This window comes from Mya arenaria, chromosome 10 (genome assembly GCF_026914265.1).
Source record: "Mya arenaria isolate MELC-2E11 chromosome 10, ASM2691426v1".
In the NCBI taxonomy this organism is placed as follows: Eukaryota; Metazoa; Mollusca; class Bivalvia; order Myida; family Myidae; genus Mya; species Mya arenaria.
In genome coordinates, this window is record NC_069131.1 from 52,174,760 (window position 1) to 52,200,127 (window position 25,368).

The 25,368-nt window shown below is 33.7% G+C and overlaps 2 protein-coding genes across 3 annotated transcripts; both read right to left on the bottom strand.

Annotated features, from left to right (window-relative positions):
* Positions 1-4,095: 4,095 nt before the first annotated feature.
* Positions 4,096-7,653, bottom strand: LOC128206140 (uncharacterized). Its single transcript, XM_052908416.1, has 2 exons — positions 6,988-7,653; positions 4,096-6,735 (listed from the first exon to the last, which is right to left on the bottom strand). Exons 1-2 carry the CDS (start codon positions 7,130-7,132, stop codon positions 6,062-6,064), a joined length of 819 nt encoding a protein of 272 aa, XP_052764376.1. The 5' UTR covers positions 7,133-7,653; the 3' UTR covers positions 4,096-6,061.
* A 5,771-nt stretch (positions 7,654-13,424) lies between these two features.
* On the bottom strand, positions 13,425-21,487 carry LOC128206139 (uncharacterized). Of its 2 annotated transcripts, none has more exons than XM_052908414.1 (6): positions 21,304-21,487; positions 18,161-18,315; positions 17,110-17,303; positions 16,638-16,880; positions 15,744-15,997; positions 13,425-14,286 (listed from the first exon to the last, which is right to left on the bottom strand). In XM_052908414.1, exons 1-6 carry the CDS (start codon positions 21,363-21,365, stop codon positions 14,121-14,123), a joined length of 1,074 nt encoding a protein of 357 aa, XP_052764374.1. In that variant the 5' UTR covers positions 21,366-21,487; the 3' UTR covers positions 13,425-14,120. The 2 variants fall into 2 exon arrangements, with proteins under 2 accessions (XP_052764374.1, XP_052764375.1); XM_052908415.1 differs by lacking the exon at positions 21,304-21,487 and adding an exon at positions 18,842-18,925.
* Between the last annotated feature and the right edge of the window lie 3,881 nt (positions 21,488-25,368).

Sequence of the window (25,368 nt, forward strand, 5' to 3'; positions counted from 1 at the left end):
ATTGATGTTTGTGATGTGTATGTATTGATTTTGAATGAGACTGTCACTTTAAATAGAAAATAGCCGTTCTTCAGATTTGAATAAACATAAACCCCGTTTAATGGCACAGGGTAAACGCCAAAGACAAAGAACACGAAAACAAAAACATAAACAAAGAAATAGGAAAAACATCAGAAAACTCCACAGAAATCACAGTGCATATATACTATATAAAAAAACTAGGTACGTTTATCAAATATTGTTAGGTATAAAAGTACCTGTACTTCAGTTTTGATTCCAGTACAAAAATGTCACATTCATATTGTTTCCTCACAATGCCAGTTGTAACATTCAGGAAGAACATATATTTGAATTTAGTGGTATTTTTTCTGTAATGTTTCTGCCAGTTGATCAATAAAATTATTATTGTTACATCAAAATCACATCATGAAATCGCATTCGCCGTTAGATTGAAACCACTGGGGATCGTAGTTTTGCAGACCCTCTGTGGTTTGCTCCATCGCATTCCAGACTTGATTGTGACCATTCATGCTTGGCGTTGTGCCATGGAATGGCGTGGTTTGCTCCATCGCTTCCAGACTTGATTGAGACCATTCATGCTTGGCGTTGTGCCATGGAATGGTGTGGTTTGCTCCATCGCTTCCAGACTTGATTAAGACCATTGATGCTTGGCGTTGTGCCATGTAATGGTGTGGTTTGCTCCATCGCTTCCAGACTTGATTGATACCATTCGTGCCTCGCGTTTTGCCATAGAATGGTGTGCTTCGGACACGGTTTACTGCTACTTGAGGATAATATGTCGGAGGTAGTGATGTATTATATTATGGCCTTGATCTGACCTGACCATTTGCGCCTGAAAAGGACGAAAAACGGTTTATGATAAAACAGTGTATGAGTTGGATATTGCATAAACATGGTTGTCAAATATAGTGTTATCCATGTTTGATACCCTGCGTCAAATGATTATATAGTTAATGAATAAGTTCATGTACATGCCTTTGTACAATTCAAACGCATTATCTAAAGTACATAAATACACTTCCAAACATTCGTCAAAACAATGTATGTATTTTTGCGAAAAGCTACAGAAACAAGCTCAGTAGCAAAAAGTTTAAACATAAACCCGGTTTAATGGCACTGGGTAAACGCCAAAGACATAGAAAATGTATGTCAAATGTATGTCAAAATAGATAAGCTATTCCGTTTTCAAATATAATTAAAGTCCGTATTTGTCATGTTATAATGAAATCAATATATTACATGTTGAATAAAACACCTACCATTCATTACTGGGCCATTACCAGTCTGGTTGACGTGACCAATCTGCCCTGCTCTTCCGTCTACAGCAATAAATTATGACGATAATGACCGCTACTACAAGTACAGCTCCGACACCACTTGACGCTATGGTTATGGTGTGACTCGTGCTTGTTTCTGTTACGAGAAACTATCCCAATATACACCAACTACCGTTTTATGCTTACAAGCGCTGTGTGATGCAACAGTAAAGATTCTAAAACTATTTATAAATGAAATAAGTTAGATTCCTTTATTGAAGTTTTGTTTGAAATTGGTATGTCACCTGTTAAGTGTTCAATATAATATTTGCACTTGCGTCTGTTTATTCTGTGTCATTAGAAAATCTTAATTTGGAACTTCCGTATCATATAGTAACGATAGTTTGCCAATGAGCATGCTGTTTAATCAACGCAAGAGTGCTCATGTCTTAATATATGAAATTCAAACGTACCGACTCTTTTAAAGGTTCAAGTCTATAGTCATGGGTTGTTCAATGTCAGCATCTCTTCCTGGTATAGAGCTTATATAACAACTGTTTCATGCTTCATTTCGTAGATTACATAATTTATTTAACTTCATCAATCTTTATGCTCCATATTGCAAACACAAACATACAATGATCAAAGGCACATTAACTACCATTGCCAATGTAGTTTATAACCGCTTTGAAAATTTAAAAATTTAAATAGTAATTAGGATAGGGAATTTATTAATAAATATATAATATCGTACTTTCTGGACGGAAGTCTTAGCTAGAGATTGACATGTGTACAGTTTACTCTTTTATTATCCTGTATGATATTTATTATTTTTATGTCGCCGAGGTTATTTCAAAGATACCAAATGATTTCATGTTTAAATCTATTGTAACCGAGATATCAAAACACGGTCTTACATATTCTGGGATATTCCCGTTATCTAAACAAGTGAAGATTTTTTCTGCCATATATTGTGTACTTTAAGTGCCTATTTAAAAAATCCAACTAATTCATTATAACAAGGTCGCATAAATATTGTGTACTTAGAGGTTTTTGGAAAACGTTCGAAAATTGCTCAGTCATTTAAATGTTACCCAAAACACCCATTTGATTGTACCACATGGCACGTGCATGAACCATAAACACACAGTAATTTTGAGTTCCAAATAACGACTACGCTGTTGCCCAATCTACATAGCCGAGCTTCGGGCCGGAAATATATTCAAGCCTGATATTCTATAGACTTAAGTCCAATTATATATCTAAACAGTCATTGCTATGTGTGACTTATGTTTGCTGGTGAAGCCATGCCCTTAAGCTTTTGTACCTGCATTAGACACGGTGCTTGCTCCAGACACAGACTACATAAAGTATCGAACCATGCCCAATAATCTGCAATTTTATTTAGACCCTATCTTATGTCCAGGTTACCGCCAAGAAAGCTTATAAATACTTTAACCCGTAGACTATGATTGGATGATTATAGCTTTCTTCAATTCGCTGCGACTGGCGCACATCTTTTTCCATTTGGATGAAAACATTTAAGTTGTCAATCAGTGTTTGGGTTAACAACGTATGTCCGCGCCTTTATGACTGCAATATGGCTTGACCACGTCGTCATTCCCCGGCGAGACGCACGTTTGAAGGGGGACATTTATCCACACCGGTTTTTAAGGCAAACAACAAAGCAAATATGGCGTGGAAACCGCAACTTATGAAATGTTTATGGTTTAACACCGCTAGCAGACCAGCCGACTAATCTAAGTAGAGGCTATCCGGATGTCGACCGTTAACTTAAATCGTCTTCCCCGAGACGTCTACAGGTCAGCGAAATATCTTTATCAAGCTATAAGCACATGGGCGCATGGTACGGAAGAAGTTTAAAATTTAACAATAAGGATATAGACAATTAATTTAGCTCTGAGCTATCTACTAAATACTTATAAAATGATTTATGTTATATAAACTGTTATCTTTTTTTCAAATAAATAACGCTTATAATAATTGTTATATTTGGTGAAATTCTACAACAAACGAGTTGCAATAAAATTATGTTTATTTAGCCATAAAAGGCTGAGAACGAATTTATAATTAGATTAAATGATTTTGCAACTTTTAAAATGAGACAGGTTTATATAAACATATAATCATATCAAATCAATACATAATTAGCGTCCCACTAAGACTGTTAATGTTAATAAAATAGTGGAAACAGCAGGCACAAGCTATATCTTATAACCTAAACATTATTTCAAAACACGAATATATGTTTTGCTTTAAGTTGAAATAAATTGTATCTACACACACAGATAATTGGCTTTTCAATGTATTAAGGTTAAGGGTCGCTTTTACTTAAAACGTGGAACTGTTGATGCATAGGAATGTAGTTCAATTATCAATATGCTTCACAACTAAGGCCACCAGGATGCTGGGTATGAATGCGTATCAGGGAAATTCCCAACTAAGTGTATATCATAAGGATTGGTAAGTGAAATAGTGCACGTTAAAACGGTTCGTGGTTTTTAAAATCTTGTCTGGATGGCGATACATTAATTATGATATACTCCCTAGCTAATATAATTTATTAGTATTTAAATCAACCTAGTAGCAATTCAAAGTATTGGTATTCAGTAAGATGATCCGATTTACTATAAAACAAATAACAATGACAGGATCATGTGGGGTAGGGGGGGGGGGTATCATCACAAGGCATTTTGTACGAAGTACAGATTTAAGAGTGTGTTCCTTGTGTGCGGAATTATTAGTAAACCACAACTTATCAAACTGTCAGTTTTCTTTGGGAATGAATTCATTTAAGGCAGTTATAAAAACTTTATTTTAGGCATTAATACAAACTTTGTTTTAGGCAGTAATAACAACATTATTTTAGGCAGTAAAACAAACTCTATTCTAGGCAGTAATACAAACATTATTTTAGACAGTAATACAAACTTTATTTAAGGCAGTAATACAAACTTTATTTAACGCAGTAATACGAACTTTATTTTAGGCAGTAGTACAAACTTAAATTAAGGCAGTAATACATACTTTATTTTAGGCAATAATACAAACTTTATTTAAGGCAGTAATACATACTTTATTTTAGGCAATAATACAAACTTTATTTAAGGCAGTAATACATACTTTATTTAAGGCAGTAATACATATTTATTTTAGGCAGTAATACACACTTTATTTCAAGCAGTAATAAAAACATTTTCTAAAGCAGTAATACATATCTATTTAAGGCAGTAATATTTATTTTATTTTAGGCAGTAATACATACTTTATTTTTGACGTTGTACATACTTTATCTTAGGCAGTAATACAACTGTTATTTTAGACAGTTATACAGAATGTATTTTTGGCAGTAAAACAATCTTTTTTTAGGCAGAAAGTAATACGAACTGTATTTTAGGCAGTAATACATACTTTATTTTAGACAGTAATACATACTTTATTTTAGACAGTAATACATACTTTATTTTAGGCAGTAAAACATACTTGATTTTATGCGGTAATACGAACTCGTTTTTGCAAACTGTGAAAACATAGTATGGGTGTTTAATAAAATGATCGATTTAACATTTTATCAAAGAAACAAAATCAAGCGGATGCGCTTAAACATACGAGATTACTGCAAGTAATAATGATTGACTTTAATTTAAAATCATTGAGGTATAGAACATATAAGCAGTTAAATAACTTTATGTTCTTATAAGTGGTTTATTCGTCCATTTATGTGAATGCATGTATACGCTTTTACATAGATACTATGATTTCAGAACTAAAGGTCGAATTTCCGTTGGGATTTTGAATTCGTCTATACGCCAACTCACGAACTGGACAACAAAATTTAATGTCCTACTAAAAGTATACACATTTAAAGAATAAATATTTGAATTACAGTCCAATCGATGTTGGAAATAAACATGGCGCATCAGAAACAAACGTCCTTGCGATTTCTTGCGTTGGAACCTTCACAATCAAAGTTTTAATTGTGTAGTCCTTAAGATGAATGAAAGGTTGCAGTACAAGTTTTATTTCAGTGTCGAGACTTAGGATGGAAAGGTTTGGCTTGGTGCTGTTATTTTTCTTTCTTGCTGCTGGATATAATTTGTGGAGTACTGATGGTCTGCTCGTTTTAGATGTCGGAAAGGTTTGGCTCCATTGGCGTTTCGCTCGTTCTTGCTTCTTGTGGTAGTAAAAATGATTAGAAATGATGATTAAGATATGTTAAAGTTTGAGTTTATTTGACTGGTGACTATAGTGATTTGTTCATTCTTGCTGCTGACATTGTTTGCTTGGTGTAACTGGTTTGGTCGCTCTTGCTGCTGGATGTGTTTTATTGGGTTCTGTTTGTGTATTGCTTTTTTGCTATTGAAGAAATTTGACTGGGTACCGTTCGTGTATTGCTCTTCTTGCTACTTTAGATGTTTTCCTGGGTGCCGTTTATGTCTTGCTCTTTCTTACCCCTGGAAATGATCGGTTTGGTCGTGTAGCTGTTTTATTGTTTCTTGTGGCCGTTGATTATTTGGGTGGGCAGAACTGGTTTGTTAATTTCCTTACAAATGTCCAAAGCGAAACGTCAGACCATGAATGAATTTTAAGAGGTTTATTCTCCATTCGAAAACTTATCATCAAAAATGTCACATTCATAGTTTAATTACATCTCAAGATGTGATATTACAGTGTGTTCTATGTTACTGTAATGTTAGGTTTCCTTTTGTTCTGTTTTAAGTGCCATTTATCAAGAACGTTACTATTATAACACCAGAGTCACACTATGAACACGAATAGCTGTAGTCGTTTATACTTTCATATTGGGAGTCACTAGATGGTCGAAGCACTAGGTAACTGTCATTGGCAGGAGCAATGCTGTTTTGTACTTGTTCATTAGCTGTCGGCATCGTCAGGTAACTTCCTCCTGAGGGTTGGGGCACTAAATAACTGTCCCTGGCAGGATGTTCACTGCCTTCTGCTTGGCTATCAGCCTGTGTCATTGTTAGGTAACTTCCAGTTGATGTTTCGGTCACTTCGTAACTGTCCCTGTTATTATTGTCGTTGTTTTGCAAATGTCCTCCGTCGTTTGTCAGAGTTAAATAAGTGTTGATTGACGACGGTATTTGGGTGTAATCTGTATCTGTTCTGTTCTCCCGGTGAGCAAGTGGTTGGTATGTGTTATCTTCATGCTCAGTAGTTGATGATGGCTGTGGAACATGCGTTGTGTTTGACGTATTGTTAGATTGAAAGGACAGGGACTCGTAATTTGGCGGGGATTCTGTGGTTTTAAGCTGCGCATGCGCGATGTGAGTGTGACCATTCAAGCTAGGCGATGTGCCATGTACATTTGTGGTTTGTTGATTGGTCCCGCCACTGTATACGACTGTCTGTGGATAATATGTCGGAGGTATTGATGTATGATATGGTGGCATTGCTATGACCTGAACATTTGGCCCTGAAAAAAGAAGAATATTTTTGTATTTTGAAACAATGTATGAGTTGAATATATTCACATGATGACAATATAGATTGTAATTAATAACCGATGTCCTGCGTTTAATAAATCGAATGTGAATGCGCTCGTCCATGAACATCTTTGTTTTATAGCCAATTTGAAAGCATTTTGCAAACTACATTTCTACATTTTCAGTATTAAGGTCATGTCATAATGTAAACAATATCTAACTTGTTGCATCAATTTGTTTACCTATCATTTCCGGGGCATTACCAAGCTGGTTGACTTGACCTCGCTGTCCTGGTGACCGTCTACAGCAACATATTACAGCGATAATGACCGCTATTACAAGTACAGCTCCAATAACACTTAACACTATGGAAAAGGTAGCACCCATGCTTATATGTGTTACGGGAAAAAATCCAAAACACACAAATCACTGTTTACAAAAGCTATGTGGTGCAACAGTTTAAAGTTTAATACGTTTCAAATTGGTATTTCGAGATTTGAGTGTTCTGTCTACGCATTTAAGCGTCACGCCTACTTGAGTACGTATCTCAAGTTTCTTTTCCTTTTCATATTAAAAGTAACAAGTAAACAATCACCTTTCAATGAATTCAGATACTACTTAAACTTTGTATCATGCAGCAGTAAACAAATCAATACTATTTGCGAAATTTATTCGAAAGAGTTCACTTTGATCCTTGCGTTTCTTTATTCGAATAAGTATCATGAGTAATTCCTAATTGGGTAATTCCATATAGTAGCGAGGCTTAACCGCCCTCTGAATAGATTGGTTTATCAACAGACGATTTTTCTTTTCTTTCATATATAACATGCAAAAGTACCATCTATTTAACTACTACGTCTAAAGTCAGGGAGTGTTCAACGTTAACATCTCTTTCTAAACCTCCAGCTTGAATAGTGAGAATATACCACAAATTCGTCATGCTGTATTCGTTAAATTGCATCGATAAAACACTATTTTATTTCTTTCGGGCATACGTTCTATCTGATAAACAAAACCAAACATTGATTAAAGGTCCATTACCTATCGTTTTGGATAACGTTTCAATCCACTTCGAAAATTGTGATATAATTAGTTCAGAATTTAATTGAATCTTATATCGTACCTTCTGGACGGAGGTTTTGGCTTATTTTTGCCATTGGTTTACTTTTTAATATGATGATTAGTTATTCTCCATTTAATATTATGTATGTTTTAAGTGTTCCTAAGGATATTTTAATTTATGTTTACTTTTTCATATTTTCAGCCAAACATGAATAACTTATGTATGAACCTCATCAAGAAAAAAACACCGACTCTAAAGGACTGGAAAATATACCCCATATCGGTTAATAAGGTTTACAATAAAGCAAATATGGTATAATATGGTGTGGAAAACCGCAATCTTAGCAGTGGCTCAACAGAGGGGCAGACAAATCTACTAATCCCATCGGTTGTCGACTGTATAACATAGTCCTCTTCCAAAGCAACTCCTCTTTGCGACGTCTACAAGCCAGCGAATTAAAAGTCCAACTTCTATATTACGTTCATGCATATAGTTTCATGATACTGAAGGATGAGTCGATAATTTTAAATTTAGGACAGAGGATATAATAAAAGCTCAAACTTCTTTTCCTCAATTATTTTTTATGTATGTCTTGACCAATGTATCTTTTTATTTTCTTTAAACGAATTTAGAATGGTCTTATTTGGTAACATTATACGGTTGACGAAGGGCAACGAAGCTATGTATATTTTTGACACGAAAAAGACTAGACCTGATGAAGAATTTGATTAAGTAAATGTACAATGTTTTATTTCATTTAAATGCAAATAAGTGATGGGCCTTTTAATACATAAAGATTATGCGTCGCTTTAACTTTAAATAGTGAAATTTGTGAAGCGTAGAAATATGGTTTAATCATCGATATGCTCTACTTTACAACCCATGCTACAGGATGTTGTGTTTAAGATGCGTATCAGGGAAATTCCCTATTAAGTGTTTATCATAAGGATGGGTTAGTGAAATCGTATACTTGAAAACGTTCGTGATATTTAAGCCCATATCTTGATGTCGATATTTTAATGACGATACACTTAAAATAAAAGTTAAGTATTTGTAACCTCTATTAGTCATTTAAAGTATTGATATTAAATGAGATTGTTTTTGTATTTAAGAATTACAAAGGCAAGACATTGAGGACTGGAACGAAGGATAGATTTTAATGTAATAAAATCATAATTTAGGGTAAACTTAACATTTTCTTCACTCTATTAAATGTGCAACATGAAATGCATTAAAATAATGAAGAAGGCACTTTTATTTACCAGAATCAGAAATTAAAATTAAATCAATTTTGATGGTTTTACAGGCTTAAGTTGTCATTATGACGAGTCATTTTACCCAAAGTTTGAATTCTAAGTAAAAGGGATCGTCCTATAAGCAAGTCGATTGACCTTATAAATGTATTTCAAATATAAGGGACCGTCCTATATACGAGTTTTAAGATCTAATGACGGTCTTATCAATGATCTTGTGATGTTGCTTTTGTTTCGAATGTTTTAGTCTTGGTTGTAATGGAATATATTTGGAAATGAATTATTAGGTGGGAAACATAGCAGAATGATATATTTGAATCTGAAAGTTAAAATTGATACTTGATTCTGATGGTCATTTATTGATTACCGGGATGACATGATCAAGCGATACGCCAAACGCTTGTTGTTAAAGGGACTATACATCCGATTGAAACTAAAAAAAATCGATTTTTAATCTATTTAAATTTAAGCTTTTAATTTATTTTTTCTAATTTTATTATATATTTATTTAGATTGATAATTTTCATATAATGTAAAATAATTATCTTATTTTAAATATCAGTAATATTTCTACTTGGCATAAATTTTCATAGAAATATTTGTTTTTGTTATATAAAGGCGAACCCTGTTGGCTCGAATTTCAGGACAATTATTCAATAAAATATTTTACTTCTTGATACCAACATGTAAAAAAATCGAGTCGGAGACCGGGTTCGAACCAGTGTCGTAAAAATTGCAGGTATGCGTTGTATCCAATGTGCTATGGAGGTTAAATCTGAACATTAGGAATATTTAAGATATATACCTAACTTGGTTATATCACGTGATAACATAGACTAGTCAATCACGCATATGAATAAATTCTACTACATACCTAGTAATCTTTTTTATTGGAAAAATACGAAAAAACTGGGAAAAATAAATTAATTTATTGATACCAAGTGTATGTCAGTTTTCGAAATATTTCTCTTTTTTTCGCTATTTCATCATACGGTGTAAACCCCCTTTAATATTGTCCATAACACCACACCAACATGTTTCACTTGCCTTTATCCATGATGATCTAGAGTACATTGTGTGATTTAGACAGGCATCGAATTAATAGCTTTCATACTAACTGCTAACATCTTCAATAAAAGTAACGAGTCAGATATTTCCACCAATATCGTTTATAAGTGTTTTGAGGCGATAATACGAATTTGCTTGTATTTATAGTGAATATGTTGTAACGCTGGTGTAAATAACAAAACTCAACGCAGCTAATACTTCCCTTTCAATTGAAGTTATCACCATTATAATTCTATGTTTTGATATGAAAGAATAGTGCGTTTAAAATCTTTCAAATAAGTAGTATACTCAGTACATGCTGAGTAGTATTGAATAAACGTTTTGTTTTGCAATTGCTAAACAAAACCGGATTGCGAATACATTAATCAATCAATATTTCATTCAGAAAGTCACGGATGAATTTGCAACATGGGTTTATGTCATACACTTGAAAATAAATACATAACTTTAAAGATGCCCTCTTACTCCCGAATAAGATTTAACACAATTAATACAAATGTTTAAATATACCAAAAAGGGTGAATAAATGTCGAAGGACAATGGTTCTGATGAAGGATACCGAGTGTAATTTGAAACAAAGGTGTTGAAAACACAGTATTTCTACCTTATGAGAAGATGGTGGATCACAGTGAATCTTTTAGCATTCACCAACCATTTAATATTTTTGCGTTTTCAGCTATTAAATACACGGTTACAATCTTGTTATCAGTAATTAATATTTTCCATCAATGCATTATTTAGTAAGTTGTTAAAGGTTTATCACTCAGAATTTATGTTTGTTATACATGTGTATGTATTGACTTTGAATAGGAGTATCACTTAACGTTCAAAGTGTCTGCTGATTATAAACGTGGAAGTAGACCAGTTTTAAATTGCCGCTGTTACTGCTGTCGGACAGCATGCAGATATGTAATTTTCCGAGTTTGAGTTTACGAATTAGAAGAAAATTAATTTCCTTAGTTAAATGAAACGAACACTAGTTGGCACTGTAAGTCAGCACGAGGAAATGTAGTATTGGTCAGTGAATTGGTTATGCAGCTTTGGACAGTCAGACTGGCAATACTTGGCTTCTTTGTTAGTGTTTAAAAACCGGATTTATTTCATTGTGCGCGACCACGTGCTATGTTATGGCTACGGAATCCTTGATAATAATGAACTTATAGATACTGTGAAACAATTACAATGGGCTTTACAGCACGGGGAAATTGAATTTTGCAATACACAGTTAAGTGAGATGTCGGACAAATTACACACGAGAAATAAGTGGATAATGATCGCAGATAGTTCCGAGAGAGGATAGGAAACAGAACGTCAGTACGAGACTATTCCAGTAGCAAGCGACAGTGAAGATGAAACTAAAATTCACAGGGCTGAGAGCAGAACCCTCAAGAAGAAACGCTCTTCAAGGGTTAATGGCCGTGATTTTTCTAGCAATCGCTTGCCTGTATAGCCGTACTAAATTAGTTTATTCAGATGCTAGTGATATTGGTTACGCAGGGTATGAGGTTAGTACTGTAAATGGAGTTTCGCAAAAGTCTGGTCAAATTAAAAAGTGTTAAGAGTTTTTTGTCGGTACATATTGTAAGGCATCAAAAGGTTTAATGGTATACTGATAATAAAGGCGTCCGACAAATTGCTGTTAAAGGTTCCATAAAAAGGGAATTACAGGATGCTGCTTTCAGTTTTTCCAGGTACATGAAACATTTATTTCACTAGAATAAGTGAATACCTTAGTCTGGAAATGAAAAGGCTGCTAATTTGTCAAGGGTATCTAATTTTGAAGACTGGGGAACATCTAGTATCATTTTGCAAAAGATTGTTGAGATTTACTGTCAATTACAAGTTGCAAAATTACCGATATTTTACTCAAAACTTTGGAATCCGAATTGTTTATGTATAGATGCATTTGCGGAAAACTGGAGCGGTCACTTAGGATTGTTTCTGCCGCCCTTTGCAGTTATTCATAGAGTCGTTGAAACAATGGCTTACGATAGTGCAAGAGGTTTGTTAGTGTGTCCTTGTTGGAAATCGTCATTGTTATAAGCATTTTTGATTAACCCACCGAGAAGCAATATAATGTAAAATATGAAATGGAACGGGGATGTTTGGAAATGCTGATTTGAAATTCAGAATGCTGGCATAACATGTTGATTTAGTAAAGCGAAATAACTGTGATTTTTAAATATTTCTTGCAGAGTGGATAATCTCCCATGATAATGTGACTTGTTGATGTTAATACACGATTGTATTGATGTATATGATTCCAAGGCAGGTCCATCAAGTGTTTTGCAATAAGGTGCCAGTTCTTTTTATTCAATTGACTGTCCAGATGCTTACTAAATACAATCTTAGATTGCTGTTCTTTTTAATTTATTAAAAACATGTAACATTTCAATATTGAGAGAAGTTGTACGTCAGGAATAGTTTGTATTTGTCGGATTGGGTGTGATCGAACTGAAAGACTCAGACTAGCGAATGGCGACTTTCTGATGACCGAAAAACTTGTTTGCTTTGCAATAATTATTTAATGATATCTAGCTTCTCGGATTTTTGTGAAATAATTGGTGTGCATAAAGCATCTTTTTCATATAAATATTTGCGTGTTTTTGGCAGCGTAGTTTTATCTTCGGATTGATCAAGACATTTCCCCCTGAACGAACGCTACTGAAAGGTGTGCCGATTATCACAGCTCATTTGAGAAGGTCAGATAGCTACTACGTTTAGGTGGGAAAAAAGGAGTTTTATTTTCTAGTATTTTATAAGTTTACCACCAGGGGAGGAAAGGTAATTAAAGTTTAATTTTTAAAAAAACAACAGGGAGACAAATCAGGAAAAAATAACTCCTTTTTTAAAACAGTGAACTATCAAAATGTTATTTCACTGTTTTAAAATGTTTTTCCACTGTTTCAAAAAAGAGAAACATCAGATTTATTTCAATTTTGAATTTCTAAAAGCATACGGAAAGCATGAAATATATAACAGTATGCACTATTTCCCTTGAATCGGTTTATCATCCTTAGCTACTTCAGTCAGAATATAAGGGTCTACCTTATAATCAATAAGTTTTCGTGTATATTGGCAATTTGCTTGTCCCTCAAATTTCAGTACATTATTTAACAATTCATTCCACTTTAAACCCCCATACAAAACAGAGGTGCTCTCACGTAACTTCTAAAAACGAATATCGGTACTGATTTTATCCCAGGAAACGGAGTTAAAAGCGATTCCTGGCAGCTTTCAGCTATTCTCACAATCAAGCGTAACTAAATGGAATCCAAACAACACAAATACGATACTAAATACATGACAACTTATTTTGCATTTCCTAACACACACAATTTGAATGAAATTATTTTGCCTGTCCAATTTGATAAACTATCCAAGATTTGAGCAACTGCAGCCAACTGCAAACAACTTATACTATCTTTACTTAGAACTGCACTCTTACAGATTGAACGTTTTGTCAACTTCTTTATTTTTGGCTTGGAAAGAGCCAAAATTTGCGAAAATCCATGGAAACCAGATAAATAAGACTGCTGTCAAAAACAATTAGATCGCAGGTTTTTATATTTAAGTTCAAAACATTAATTTTCGAACGGAAATATGAATATCTGCGATTTGATTTTATGTCAGCAATCTTATATCTTTGGTTCGCAGATATTTACGCAAAAATTTGTTCTTTCCAAGACAAAAAATAAAAGTCGTAAAAATGGTAAATCTGTGAGAATGCAGGTTTAATAAAAAATATCTAGTTGTTTATTGGTATCGATTTAATATTAGCCATAATTGCATAATCCTGACAATAAGTTACCAATTTCTATCCGATATTATCTCATTTACTGTCATATTGTAGGCAAAAGACGTAATTCTGTTTTGTGATTGGTTTATATTTGTCCAATATTTCTGTAAACCAATCAATTTATGTCCATGTGCTATTTCTCAGCTTAATTGAATCCGTATAATGTCCGAGGGCTTCAGGTGGATTTTTCTGTTAGATTAGGAGCACTTTATCTTGGCGAGTCTCTAAGAAGGCAACGAACTCGGTGTATGGTCCTCTGTCGGCAGTTCGCGGGTCTCTGATTGCTTTCTTGCTGTCGTCCACATTCGTAGCTACAGTTCGGCCAGGCTTATGCGACCATCGGGAATTGCCATCCAATCTGGTTTAAAATATACATTATTTGATAATTTGCCCGAAATAATCAAGGTGCCTTGGCGCCTAATAAAGCAATAAATAACGATGCCATTAAAGCAACTTAATTCAGAAAGACTACCATTGTCACTTTATGTGTTTCTTGTTTTGTGTTCGTTTATAAGATTTTGGTTCCATTTATCTAGGCATCGGCTGGCTTTTGTGCTACATGGCCAAAAATAAGTGATATGTGTTGCTTAAATCGTCAATATATCAGTATTCAAGTGAAACAAGTATTTATTATTGCACGGGCTATAGCGAAGCGCGAGTTATATGTTATTCCAATCAATATGGTTGGCTGCACTAACTGTCCTTTTCCCTGATGTTAAGCATACAGTACATTTAGACAGGTTGGTATATTGAAATACCTTTGATATGTTTATTATTTGTAATACTTATTGCACGGTAAAATCACTGCCTACTTGATGCTTTTATAGATGCACTCTTATTCCCAAATAAGAATAACCACAATTAATACAATTGGTTTAATATACCAAAGGATGAATAAATGTCATAAACAATGGATCTTAAGAAGGATTACGAGATGAATTTGAATGAAATGTGCAGAAATCAGAGTATTTCTACCTTATGAAACGATAGAAGATCAGAGTAGACCTTTTACCATTCACCAATCATTTAATACTTTTGCGTTTTCAACTTGTAAATACTCGGTTACAATCGTGCTATCAGTAATTAATATTTTGCATAAATGCATTTGTTAGTAAGTAGTAAAGGTTTAACACTCAAAATTAATGTTTGTTAAACATGTGTATGTAATGCTTTTGAATAAAAGTGTCACTTTAACTATCATCATTGATCAATATGCTGTCTTGTTCAGTCAATAGTGTTGCTACTCTTTTGTTGTTTGCTGTTCGATCCAGATGCCATTGCTCGAAATGTTTGTTTAGATATTTTACAACGATTTCGAAACAATTCTGTTTACAACATTTTATCAATCACTTTCGTTTGCACGATTTTACGCGAGAGTGTGGTCTTGTTTTGTGAGGGAAACCGAAGAACCCGAAAGAAACCAACTTGTCCGAATTGGTGACCACAAACCAAACGCATATGCGCCAATGCCGTGAATTGAACCCGGGTCGCCTAGGTGCGAAGTGAGTGCGCTAACTACTGCGCTAGCCGGTTAACCTGTTGCTAATCGAACAACCTGTGTTTTCTTCATGGCATCAATGAAGGTTTGTTTTAAATGGCATACTTTATCTACTTTTGAACGCGTAATTGCACTTAATAATTCAGAGGAGGGACAAGTAGCTTAACATCTAACCAATAAACCTGATTTAAAGTACAACAGACAATAAAAGGGAAACATACCACGTCACAAGACAAGTGCATTACACGTATAACAAAACACCAGTAAACTGGCTATCGCCTAGGAACGGTCTCTAAATACATGTATAGGAAACTTACCTATACCAATGAAAGTCGAACAACATGCTTCCTGGTTTTGGCGGCCAGAACACGAGAGCAACAAGGTTCCACCCACTGTCAGGAACGGGCACGTCTCTAGGGGTCAGTATTTCTTTAAGACCGTCACATAGAGCGGCCCGCTTGAAGTCATTTCCGGTAGGGTGTGTGCCAATTTCGCAACTTCCGGCACGTCCTGGCTGAGCAAACGTGTCCGTAATTTTGTTGTTGGCGTAGTTATAACAATTGTTGTGGTCCTTAAAAAGAATAGAACACAGTTTATTTAAACACCTATAAAAAGGATGTTTTTTTACATAAACGTGTGTGAATTGTAGATAGCAATCTAACACAACCTGCGATATTATTACAAACACAAGTGTTTATTTTCGGCTTCACGACCAACCCTTAATATTTGCTCCAGACCCTAACAGTTTTAGAATTTCTGATCAGATAATATTTTGACGGTCTTAGCTTGTGAGCCTTAATATTGTAGTGAAAGATAAGTGTTCATTTTCGGCTTCATGACAAACTCTTAATTGCTGATTGCTATTTGCTCCAGACCCTAACAGTTTGAGTACTTCTTTTTAGATAATTTCTTGACGATAATTAAGTACGTTTAAAATAAGATAAAATAGATAGATGATTATAGATCAACTCACTGCGATAAAACAGTTGAATAAACATTAATATGTTGCAGACGACCTTCCTGTGTTATTGTAAAAATATACATATGTATTTTCAGTTAAATATTGATCTTTTTTCTACACCATCTATTTTCTACATCATCACAGGCATGTTCATTCCTATAACGACTGTATTTATATGTTATTGTATGTATGTGATGAGAAATCATTATGTTTTAAGTTAAATAAATGTTTTGTTCTATTCTGAACCCACCTTCACAAAGTACTTGTTCCACTTGAGAGGATCAAACTGGGTTGGGCCGCTTGGCGGGGGTGTGGTCGATTTATTCAATAGACGCTTATCGTCCCCAAGAAGCTTGATCAGCTTGTACATATCGTTGTCCGTCAGGAGGTTGAGGGGGTCTGCGGTGGACGGGCGGAAAAGTAGGTCACCGTAACCGTAGTCCGGGTAAAGGGAATCATAAAGATTGTTGGAACTTCGACGATGTCTTCGTGACTAGTAAAAACAAGTCATTATAAAATCAACTTTATTTTAAAATATACATTAGTCAGAACTCTGCTATTTTAGCATTACCCGTCCTATAGCACATGTGGTTACTATAAAAAGTATTATAAACTCGGAATAAGTACTTTTTTAATTATATGAAATAGCAGCATCTTTTTGTGTAATGGTTTACAAAAATCTAACGGCATTTCTAGATTTTTCTTAAATTTCAAAAGAATACCTCTAATATCGCTTGTTTTGTATGGTCAATTATGTATTCGTCAATCCCACTTTCTTCTTTTTTCTCAAGTGACGTCATAAGAATTTTCATTTCTAACTCAGGATATGACGTCACTGTTGCATTGTAATGAGAACCGGAAGTGACAAAATGTCCCGGCGGCACATGCACCAATGTAAATCCCTTGTAACCAAGCCCTGAAAAAGAAACGCAAAATATTTGCTGATGAAAAGTTTTAATATGCGATACAATTTATTTAATAATATTAGTTCACATTCCAAAGCAAGGCCAATATCAGCAATGATATTACATTTATGTCTGATTTATTGTTGACGCGTGCCACTGCTTCCTTCAGCCTTTTGGTTTACAACATTTCAAATTTTATCCGGATTTTTCTAGTCGGACTTTAGTGTTATTCATTGATTCATTTTTCGAACAATGCAAACAACAATAGCGCAAGAGAAAACAACCATTAAAAACTAAATAGTGTTGAAAGGTGTAGTTTTCTTCAGACCTATAAGTTTAAAGTAATTCAAAACTCTTTTTTCTTTAAAGTGACATTCTTATTCTAAATCAATACATACAGATGTATGACAAACATAATCTTTGAGTAATAAACCTTTAATTACTTACTGAATAATGGATTTATGGAAAATATTAATCACTGATAACATGATTGTAAACCCTTTGTTTAATAGCTGAATACGACAAAATATTAAATGATTGGCGACTGCTAAAAGATTTCTGTGATCTACTAGTGTCGCCTAAGGTATGAATACCGTGTTTACTCCACCTTTCTTTCAAACTCAACTCGGCATCTTTCATAAGAATAATTGTTTTCGACATTTATTCATTTGGTATATTAAAACAATTGTATTAATTCCGGTCAATTTAAATGGGAGTAAGAGTGCACCTTTAACAAAAATATTATAAATATTTACCTTTTGTGTATGTAAGTTTAAGTTAGTTTAAAACCCTTTGTCTTCTTTCACTAAAATATTATAAATATTTGATCATTGTGTGGGTTTCGCTAGAATTGAATTTGCAATCTTACTGCTAAAAAGACGGCTGTCAGGTTTCGTGCCCATAAGCTGAATGATTTCTTTGTAGTCCACGTGACTGTATGGTATTGTCCACGTGGGATCTACCCGACCGGAAAACACGTGCAGTGTCACGTGGATGTGCCATCCACCATTCACCTCTGGAAAGCTAAAAATTGTTCGAACTAGTTATAAATTAACAGTTACGTTTTAAAATACTGATTTTACCCGGTCTTAAGAACATATAATGTCAATATTGGCATACTATACAGTTAGATGATAATATTTTTGTGATCTATATGGTTTTCAATTTATCGACATCAAATTTTGTTTATCAGTTCCAGCATATTCCTGTTGGTATTTTTTTTAATTTTGAAGGGTGCAAAATAATCAATATTGTAAGAGCGGTTTGCCTACTTTTTACGCGATAAACAAGATATGTATAAATATCATGAAATGTATATGGAATTTTGCGCAAAGTGTTCATTTTTTAAATAATTTTGGACTAACTAAATATTATGTTTTTGATAACTTTGAAATGCAATATAATTATGTTTGTAAAATTAAATCTGCTTTTTTATGCATTACAAATAATTGCATTTAAAGTTATTCTCTTGAATCTGCAAATCATATGCTTTCTAACACTCATACGTTTTATGTGTGGTACAATTAATATTATAAAATTCATTAAGTACCTTCTCGAATCAACACAGGCAAGAGCCAAAATCAAGCATAATCCTTGAACATATGCCATTTTCGTTTATTTTAGGTTTGACTTTTCTAATTTAAATGCTGCATTGACTTTTATATTCGAAGTTGGGATTTTTTTTATCATCCAAAAATTTAATTTCAGATTAGACATACCTATTTCTTAAGTTTGGACCTAATAAACACGTGTTACATTGAAATTGATTACTTTTTAATTAAGTAACCCGTTACGAAATGATAAGCTTTAAATAACTTTATCGTCAACATGTTGAATGAGAGTGTAATTTGTTTAAACAAAAATAATAGACGTGTACTTTCCCATACTTTAGATTAGATTACATTGTCATAACGCAAGCGTATTTTTTACTGTGTATTCTTTCATACGCTAGAGAGTCATAAATATACAGATAAAACGTTCACCTAAATTACCACTTAACAGTGAATGCAGATCGTATTGCGCAACGAAGTCTTATCAATTAAATGTTGAATGCAGAGGTGTGCGAAATATTACAAATAAGTTTTTAAAACATGATCGGGTGATATTTGAGTATTCTGCACTTTATGCGGTATAAAATTTGCAATTCAAGCCATCCCTAGGTCAATTTTAACCCAGAATAGAAAAGGTTATGCAATGATTTAATCTTGATACTTTGTTTGCACTTAAACAGTATTTAACAGTTGTATTAGAAGTGTACAATTTCATAAACATCCGTTACACACAGCAATATCACGATCAAACTTGAATAGGACTAGACACTAGATGATACCATTGAACAAAAGAAAATGCCAAAAACTGACATAAAATTTATATCGTTGTGTACAACGCATTGACTCGGAATTGCTGATGTATCACATCGCCTGCATCTTTAACAGATTATGTCTGTTTTTCAAAGTCTAAATTTACTTGGTTTGTCTGCCATGTAGATCGCAGTAAATTTCAAAATAGCGTCAGTATATGTAAAGTGACTTTCACATGTAATATATACACAATAAAAGCCCTATGCGATGTTTTGAAAGGATAAACTCAGCTGATACAACGACAAATTATTTAAGTTATGTAAAGTGATGTATTGTTGGCCTCGTACTATCTGGTATTGACAATTGTATGGTTGTTTTGAGGAAGTAATGTGTTTTCCAATTTAAGGACCATCTGGTATCTAGTCCCTTTAATATTCTGATTCAAACCTACAGACGGATTTAAAGCCATGTCAGAATTTGCAGTTTATGCAGTTTTTGCCTGTTGCGGAACGGACATTTCCCCATATGTTGGAATTTAGCGGTTCGTCCCGTATAACATACCTACTATGAATGGTATTAAAGTTTTCTGACTTGTACATATTTCTTTTTACTCGAACATCTTTCTTGTTTACCTAATTCCTTATTCGATCAACTGTATAGTTACATTCTTATAAGTAATATTGGTCAATCTGTTTGATGGTATTTTCAATACAGCTTAATTTTAAACCTAATGTTTACATTCGCGCAATAATGTCTTGATCGAATAACAGATACAAACAGCATAAGTAAGACGATTGGCATCATGCTATCTAAATAAGGCTATGTGGTTTTCGTCCTTATCTGATGCTTGCTGACATTTCTGAGTTAAGTTATATTTTGGAATACTAAGCTAGAAAAGAAAGTGAGGTAGGAAGACAGCTATCAAGATAACTATAGTAACAAGTCTTAGATTGCTTAAATAGAATTTTAACACAATTTTGTCTGATATTAATATATAAATTGATAATTTCCTTACAAATAATTCCGAACACGTACATATTTACGTACATATGCACATTGATGTATATGAAAACGTTTACAATTGCATTTCACTTTGGATCAACCAACAAATCGAGGGAACTTTCACGCTGCTACCAATACAGTTGCTCGATTGACGAATTTGGCATGGAAATAAGCAATATGTTCAAGTAAGAACGCAATATGTTAATTTTGCTTCAATACCATTCCATCCCTATAATTGGTTGCGATTGGATGTTCTCGAAACTTAAAGGCGACCCGGGCTCAAATCTCGGCCTAAGCGCATGTGAGTTAGACTAGTGGTCACCAAGCCGGATAGAAGGTTTTCTCCGGGCACTCCGCTTTTTCAAACAACACAAGAATACACTCTCGCTCAACATCATGCCAACAAGAGTGATTTAGTATTAGATGTCATATCATTCTTCATAATCGTTGTAAAAAATATAATGTTTCAACTAAACTTAACATTCTTTTACATGCAATTGTGAATTATGGTAGATGATCATTAGTCTCATTATAGGTTTATTTGTTCATTCTTCAACTCCATTGAATCAGAAGAAAAAAGGTATTTGTTTCACAAGTGTTCTTTAAAAATAATTGTACTATAGCCAACATTATACTTTGAGCACGATACGACCACCATCGACGACAGCACAATTATGTTTCATTTTTTACAAATAATAAAATAACTAACCTTTTGCCAGCAACAAAGCCAAAAACACATAGATTAACAACAAGTAAAGCATTGCGCCACATTTTCGATCTTATCAAAAGATATACTGAGTACAAAATATCTTAAAACATTTAGATCAGGATTGATCAGGATTAACGTGAAGCCACAGTATTTGAATGAGACCTAAAGAATAATGAAAAGGTTTACGATTGTACACATTAAATCGCTGACAGATATCTTCCGGGTCTGAATTTTACCCCCCAAAAAACGTGAAACGAACATGGGCTTTAAATAAACATTCATGACAAAATAAGGGTAAACGAATATGAGCTTAAAATACACATTTATTGCCCTTATGCATATTTAATCTAACCGTTAATGTTTCTTTCATGGGACCTCTCTGGAATATGATACGACATGTGAAGGAGATTCATTGTGACTTAATAGAAAAGGAGATAATTTGATTGTATTAACATTGAACAAATGTATGGATTAAGTATTGCCTTAAATGGACAATAAATAAGAAAATGATTTTGAATATATCTGTCATGTAAACCAAAGTTTCAGATCACAAAGCATATTTAAAAGCCGGTATCAGACAGCATGTAACTATAAAATTTTATAAAAGTTTGTACAGAAATAGGAAATGAATACGAAAAAAAATATTTAATATATCTGTCATGAAGAGCAAAGTTTCTGATCTCATTTAAAAAAGCCGGTATTAGACAGCATGTACGTATTTAATGTGTTGGTTAACAGTTTAAAAGAAAGTCTTTTATTGAAGACATTGACAAACGCCTTGACTAGCAGGTACAGTTTTTTTGACGGCATACTTAATGATGTCAAAATTGAACCCTTTTTATGGCTGTTATAGAAAATCACGGCACTTTTTACCTAACGTTACGGCAATATATCCAGGCAATATTGCAGCATGCAAGATTGTCAATGTAAAATGCGGTGTATTAAAAAAAATGCAGTTCGTTCTGAACGAAGAAATAAGCAACTTTGTAATCCTAATGTTGTCAAGAGGTAATTTTCTGTTAGGAAATGCTAATATTTTTAGGGACTGACAGAATAGCGTTCCACTTTCGACGAGTTTATTACTTTAGGATTATGAAAATGTATTTTGACCGGGGTGGAATTCCGTGACAATTGGTATGAAGTGTCGTGTTTTTTTGTGACAGCTTGAAACCTAAAAGTTCATCCCTCAACCTGTTGACATCCTTAGGATTACTAAAATGCAGTTGTTTTCGTTCGCAACGAACTATTGGTACACCGCATTTTCATTGAAATTGGAGCTTGCCTCACAACGACCGGGAGATATTGCCGACACGAGAAGTTCTGCGTTGCTATATTTGTAACCGGAAAAGGCATGTGATGAAAATAACCTTACACTTGTCATTATATAAATAATTATAATAATTTATTCGTCAAAGGCTCACATGCTTACATATTTCCTAAACTCGTTGAATAACATTTTGTATCATTTGACGACTGTTGACAGATTATTAGTGCTTGCTACTAGTCCGATATGGATTTGGAAAGCAGCAGTAGCGTGATTCGAATGTTTCAATACGATTTGCTGAACTTTCACTATCGGATATTAAAAAGGGAACTAATAGGCATTATATATATAAAAAATTAAAATAAATATCAGATAATGTCTGATAAAATCAAGAGATCAAAACGATGCTTTATTAAAAAGAAATGTATGGGAAATACCAACGAAATCCCCACCTCGACCACTGACTCATTATATGCTAATGAGGTAGATATGTGGGCGGAGCGTAGTGCTTTGGAAACAGTTCCTGAGCAGTTGCAGGATTAGACTTGATAAATAACAAGAGAAATATTGAATACTATCAACTGAAATTTCATATGAAGAAAATAAAGCTCTTGTTTCTAATTTAAATGTGATGCAAGCATTTTTGAATGAGAACTTACCAATATTGTCAATACTTATTGTCTGAAAACTTCCCTTTCTTCAGTAGATTATTTTATATCTATGATGAAAGTTTGTTTATTTCGATTATAAATTATTCCAAAAAAAAAGAAAATCTTCGTTAAAAAATGGAAATCATAAGGATATATAACAACATAGAAGTTTTGGTATTACGAAAGTCACGTGATATGCAAGTTTTGTAATGACGATATGCACGCTAAATTTATGTTTTATTTATTTTTTGCTGCATTTTGTTATGCCCATAAATGCATTTTTAAATCATTCTGGGAGTTAGAAATATAAAAAAGTTTAAGATATGTCTTTTGGGTACACCTAATAAAACACTAAACCATAATGAGACTTTAAAAAACTTGTAACAAACTACTATTATCGTGCCCATAAAGTGTCTTTATTCTATGAAGGATTTGTGAATCTAGTTACTGTATATTAGATCAATTTGATTTTTTAAGTCTATAGTAGAAATTTCCCCAAAAATGTATATTGTTTGATGTATTTCTTTATTAGTACCAATAAAACCTAATTGTTGTTCCTATAGTTCATAAGAAAAAGGTAACAAGATTATTGCATATCCATCATTGGTTTAAGAAAAAAAGACCCACTAAATAAATAAAAGTTTGCAACATATGATTGTATGAAATATCATTTGTTTATTGGATAAAACATCGTTTTTAAAAAATTCCTTATCAGACCTTTGCTAAATACCTCACTATATGTCTATCGGGTTGGGTAAACAAAACTAAAATATCTCCAGAATAGTTTTATTGTTAACAGCTCAAAACATGGGTACATGCTTTTTAAGTGTGCTTAGTACTATTTTACTATAAAGCATTCTAACAATGCATGTAGCTTATTTCCGATGCTTGTTAAACAGAAATGGAAATGGTTGTTGAAATTCAAATAAGTTCAATACATGTTTCTAAAGTTATCCAAGATAATAGTTGTTAAGTCCATTATGTTGTTTTAAAAATGAATAAACACGGCCGCAACGGGCCATCCATGTGATGGAACCTTCAAACAAATTAAGCTTTTTGATATCGACGCATATACAAATCATAAAATAGTCCAACATTACATCTGTTTTTTGCCTGTTGATATTTACCAATGCTTTGCCTGCAGTGCACAGTCTTTCTTACAAACTAACAGATTGTCACAGTGATCAGTCTGTCAAATCGAATCGTTCACAAAAACTTGATTCGACATAGCACATTTCATGTCGTAGTAAACCCAATTTCAGCGTCACTTAAAACTGCACCGTACATAAATAACACTTCTTACGATGAAAGCCTTTGACAAGAAGCTCATTTACATGAGCTATATATGTCTACAGGGGTTGCGTCGCATACGGCGCAATATTGCCACGTTTTATTTATTTTGGGTCCGATATGTACAAATAAAATTATACTTTTCCTTCGACATACATGTCTGAATATTTGAGGGGGTCTATGTGGTACCCTTCGTCCGATCAACGCGAGAATTCTTATGACAATGTTCAATTAAATCGGAAAACATCATCAGCTAGTTTCGAGTGAATGTTCTAGATTGGGACGTTCTGAATTTTAATAATAAGATATTACGAAAATGTTTATAAAGGCTTAAACCAATAAAACCATTGAACTGTTTTGGAATGACTAACTGTGTCCAAAATAACTTGCACATTTTAAACAAACTGCGCTACCATGAAGATAAATGGAAAATGGAATGACTGGTGTAATATTTTAGAAGCATGTTGTTGGTGGTGAGTCGTACAGGCATGGAGTACCGCAAAGTGCCATGTAGAGTTATATTTTAGAGTGCTCCTAACCTGGCTAGTTGACACTCAGAAAAGTTGCCGTTGAGTTTATAAAAGTCTTCACAAGCCCTATGATGGCTGCATTGTGGCTTGACTCCGTCACATCCACAAGTGTGACTTAAACAAACAAATTAATTCAATGGGGGAGTCTTGCCATCACCAGTTGACGAAATATTTGCCAAAGGAGTATTTTGTACACAAAATACCGCGAGACCTGCGATGAATGACATCTAGAGTGGGTCCACAGCTCTGACTTTTTAATATGGTTTTCTCTAGAAATAAGATATAACATGTGCACTTAATACTAGCATGCCTTTGCATGGATGGCAGTTGA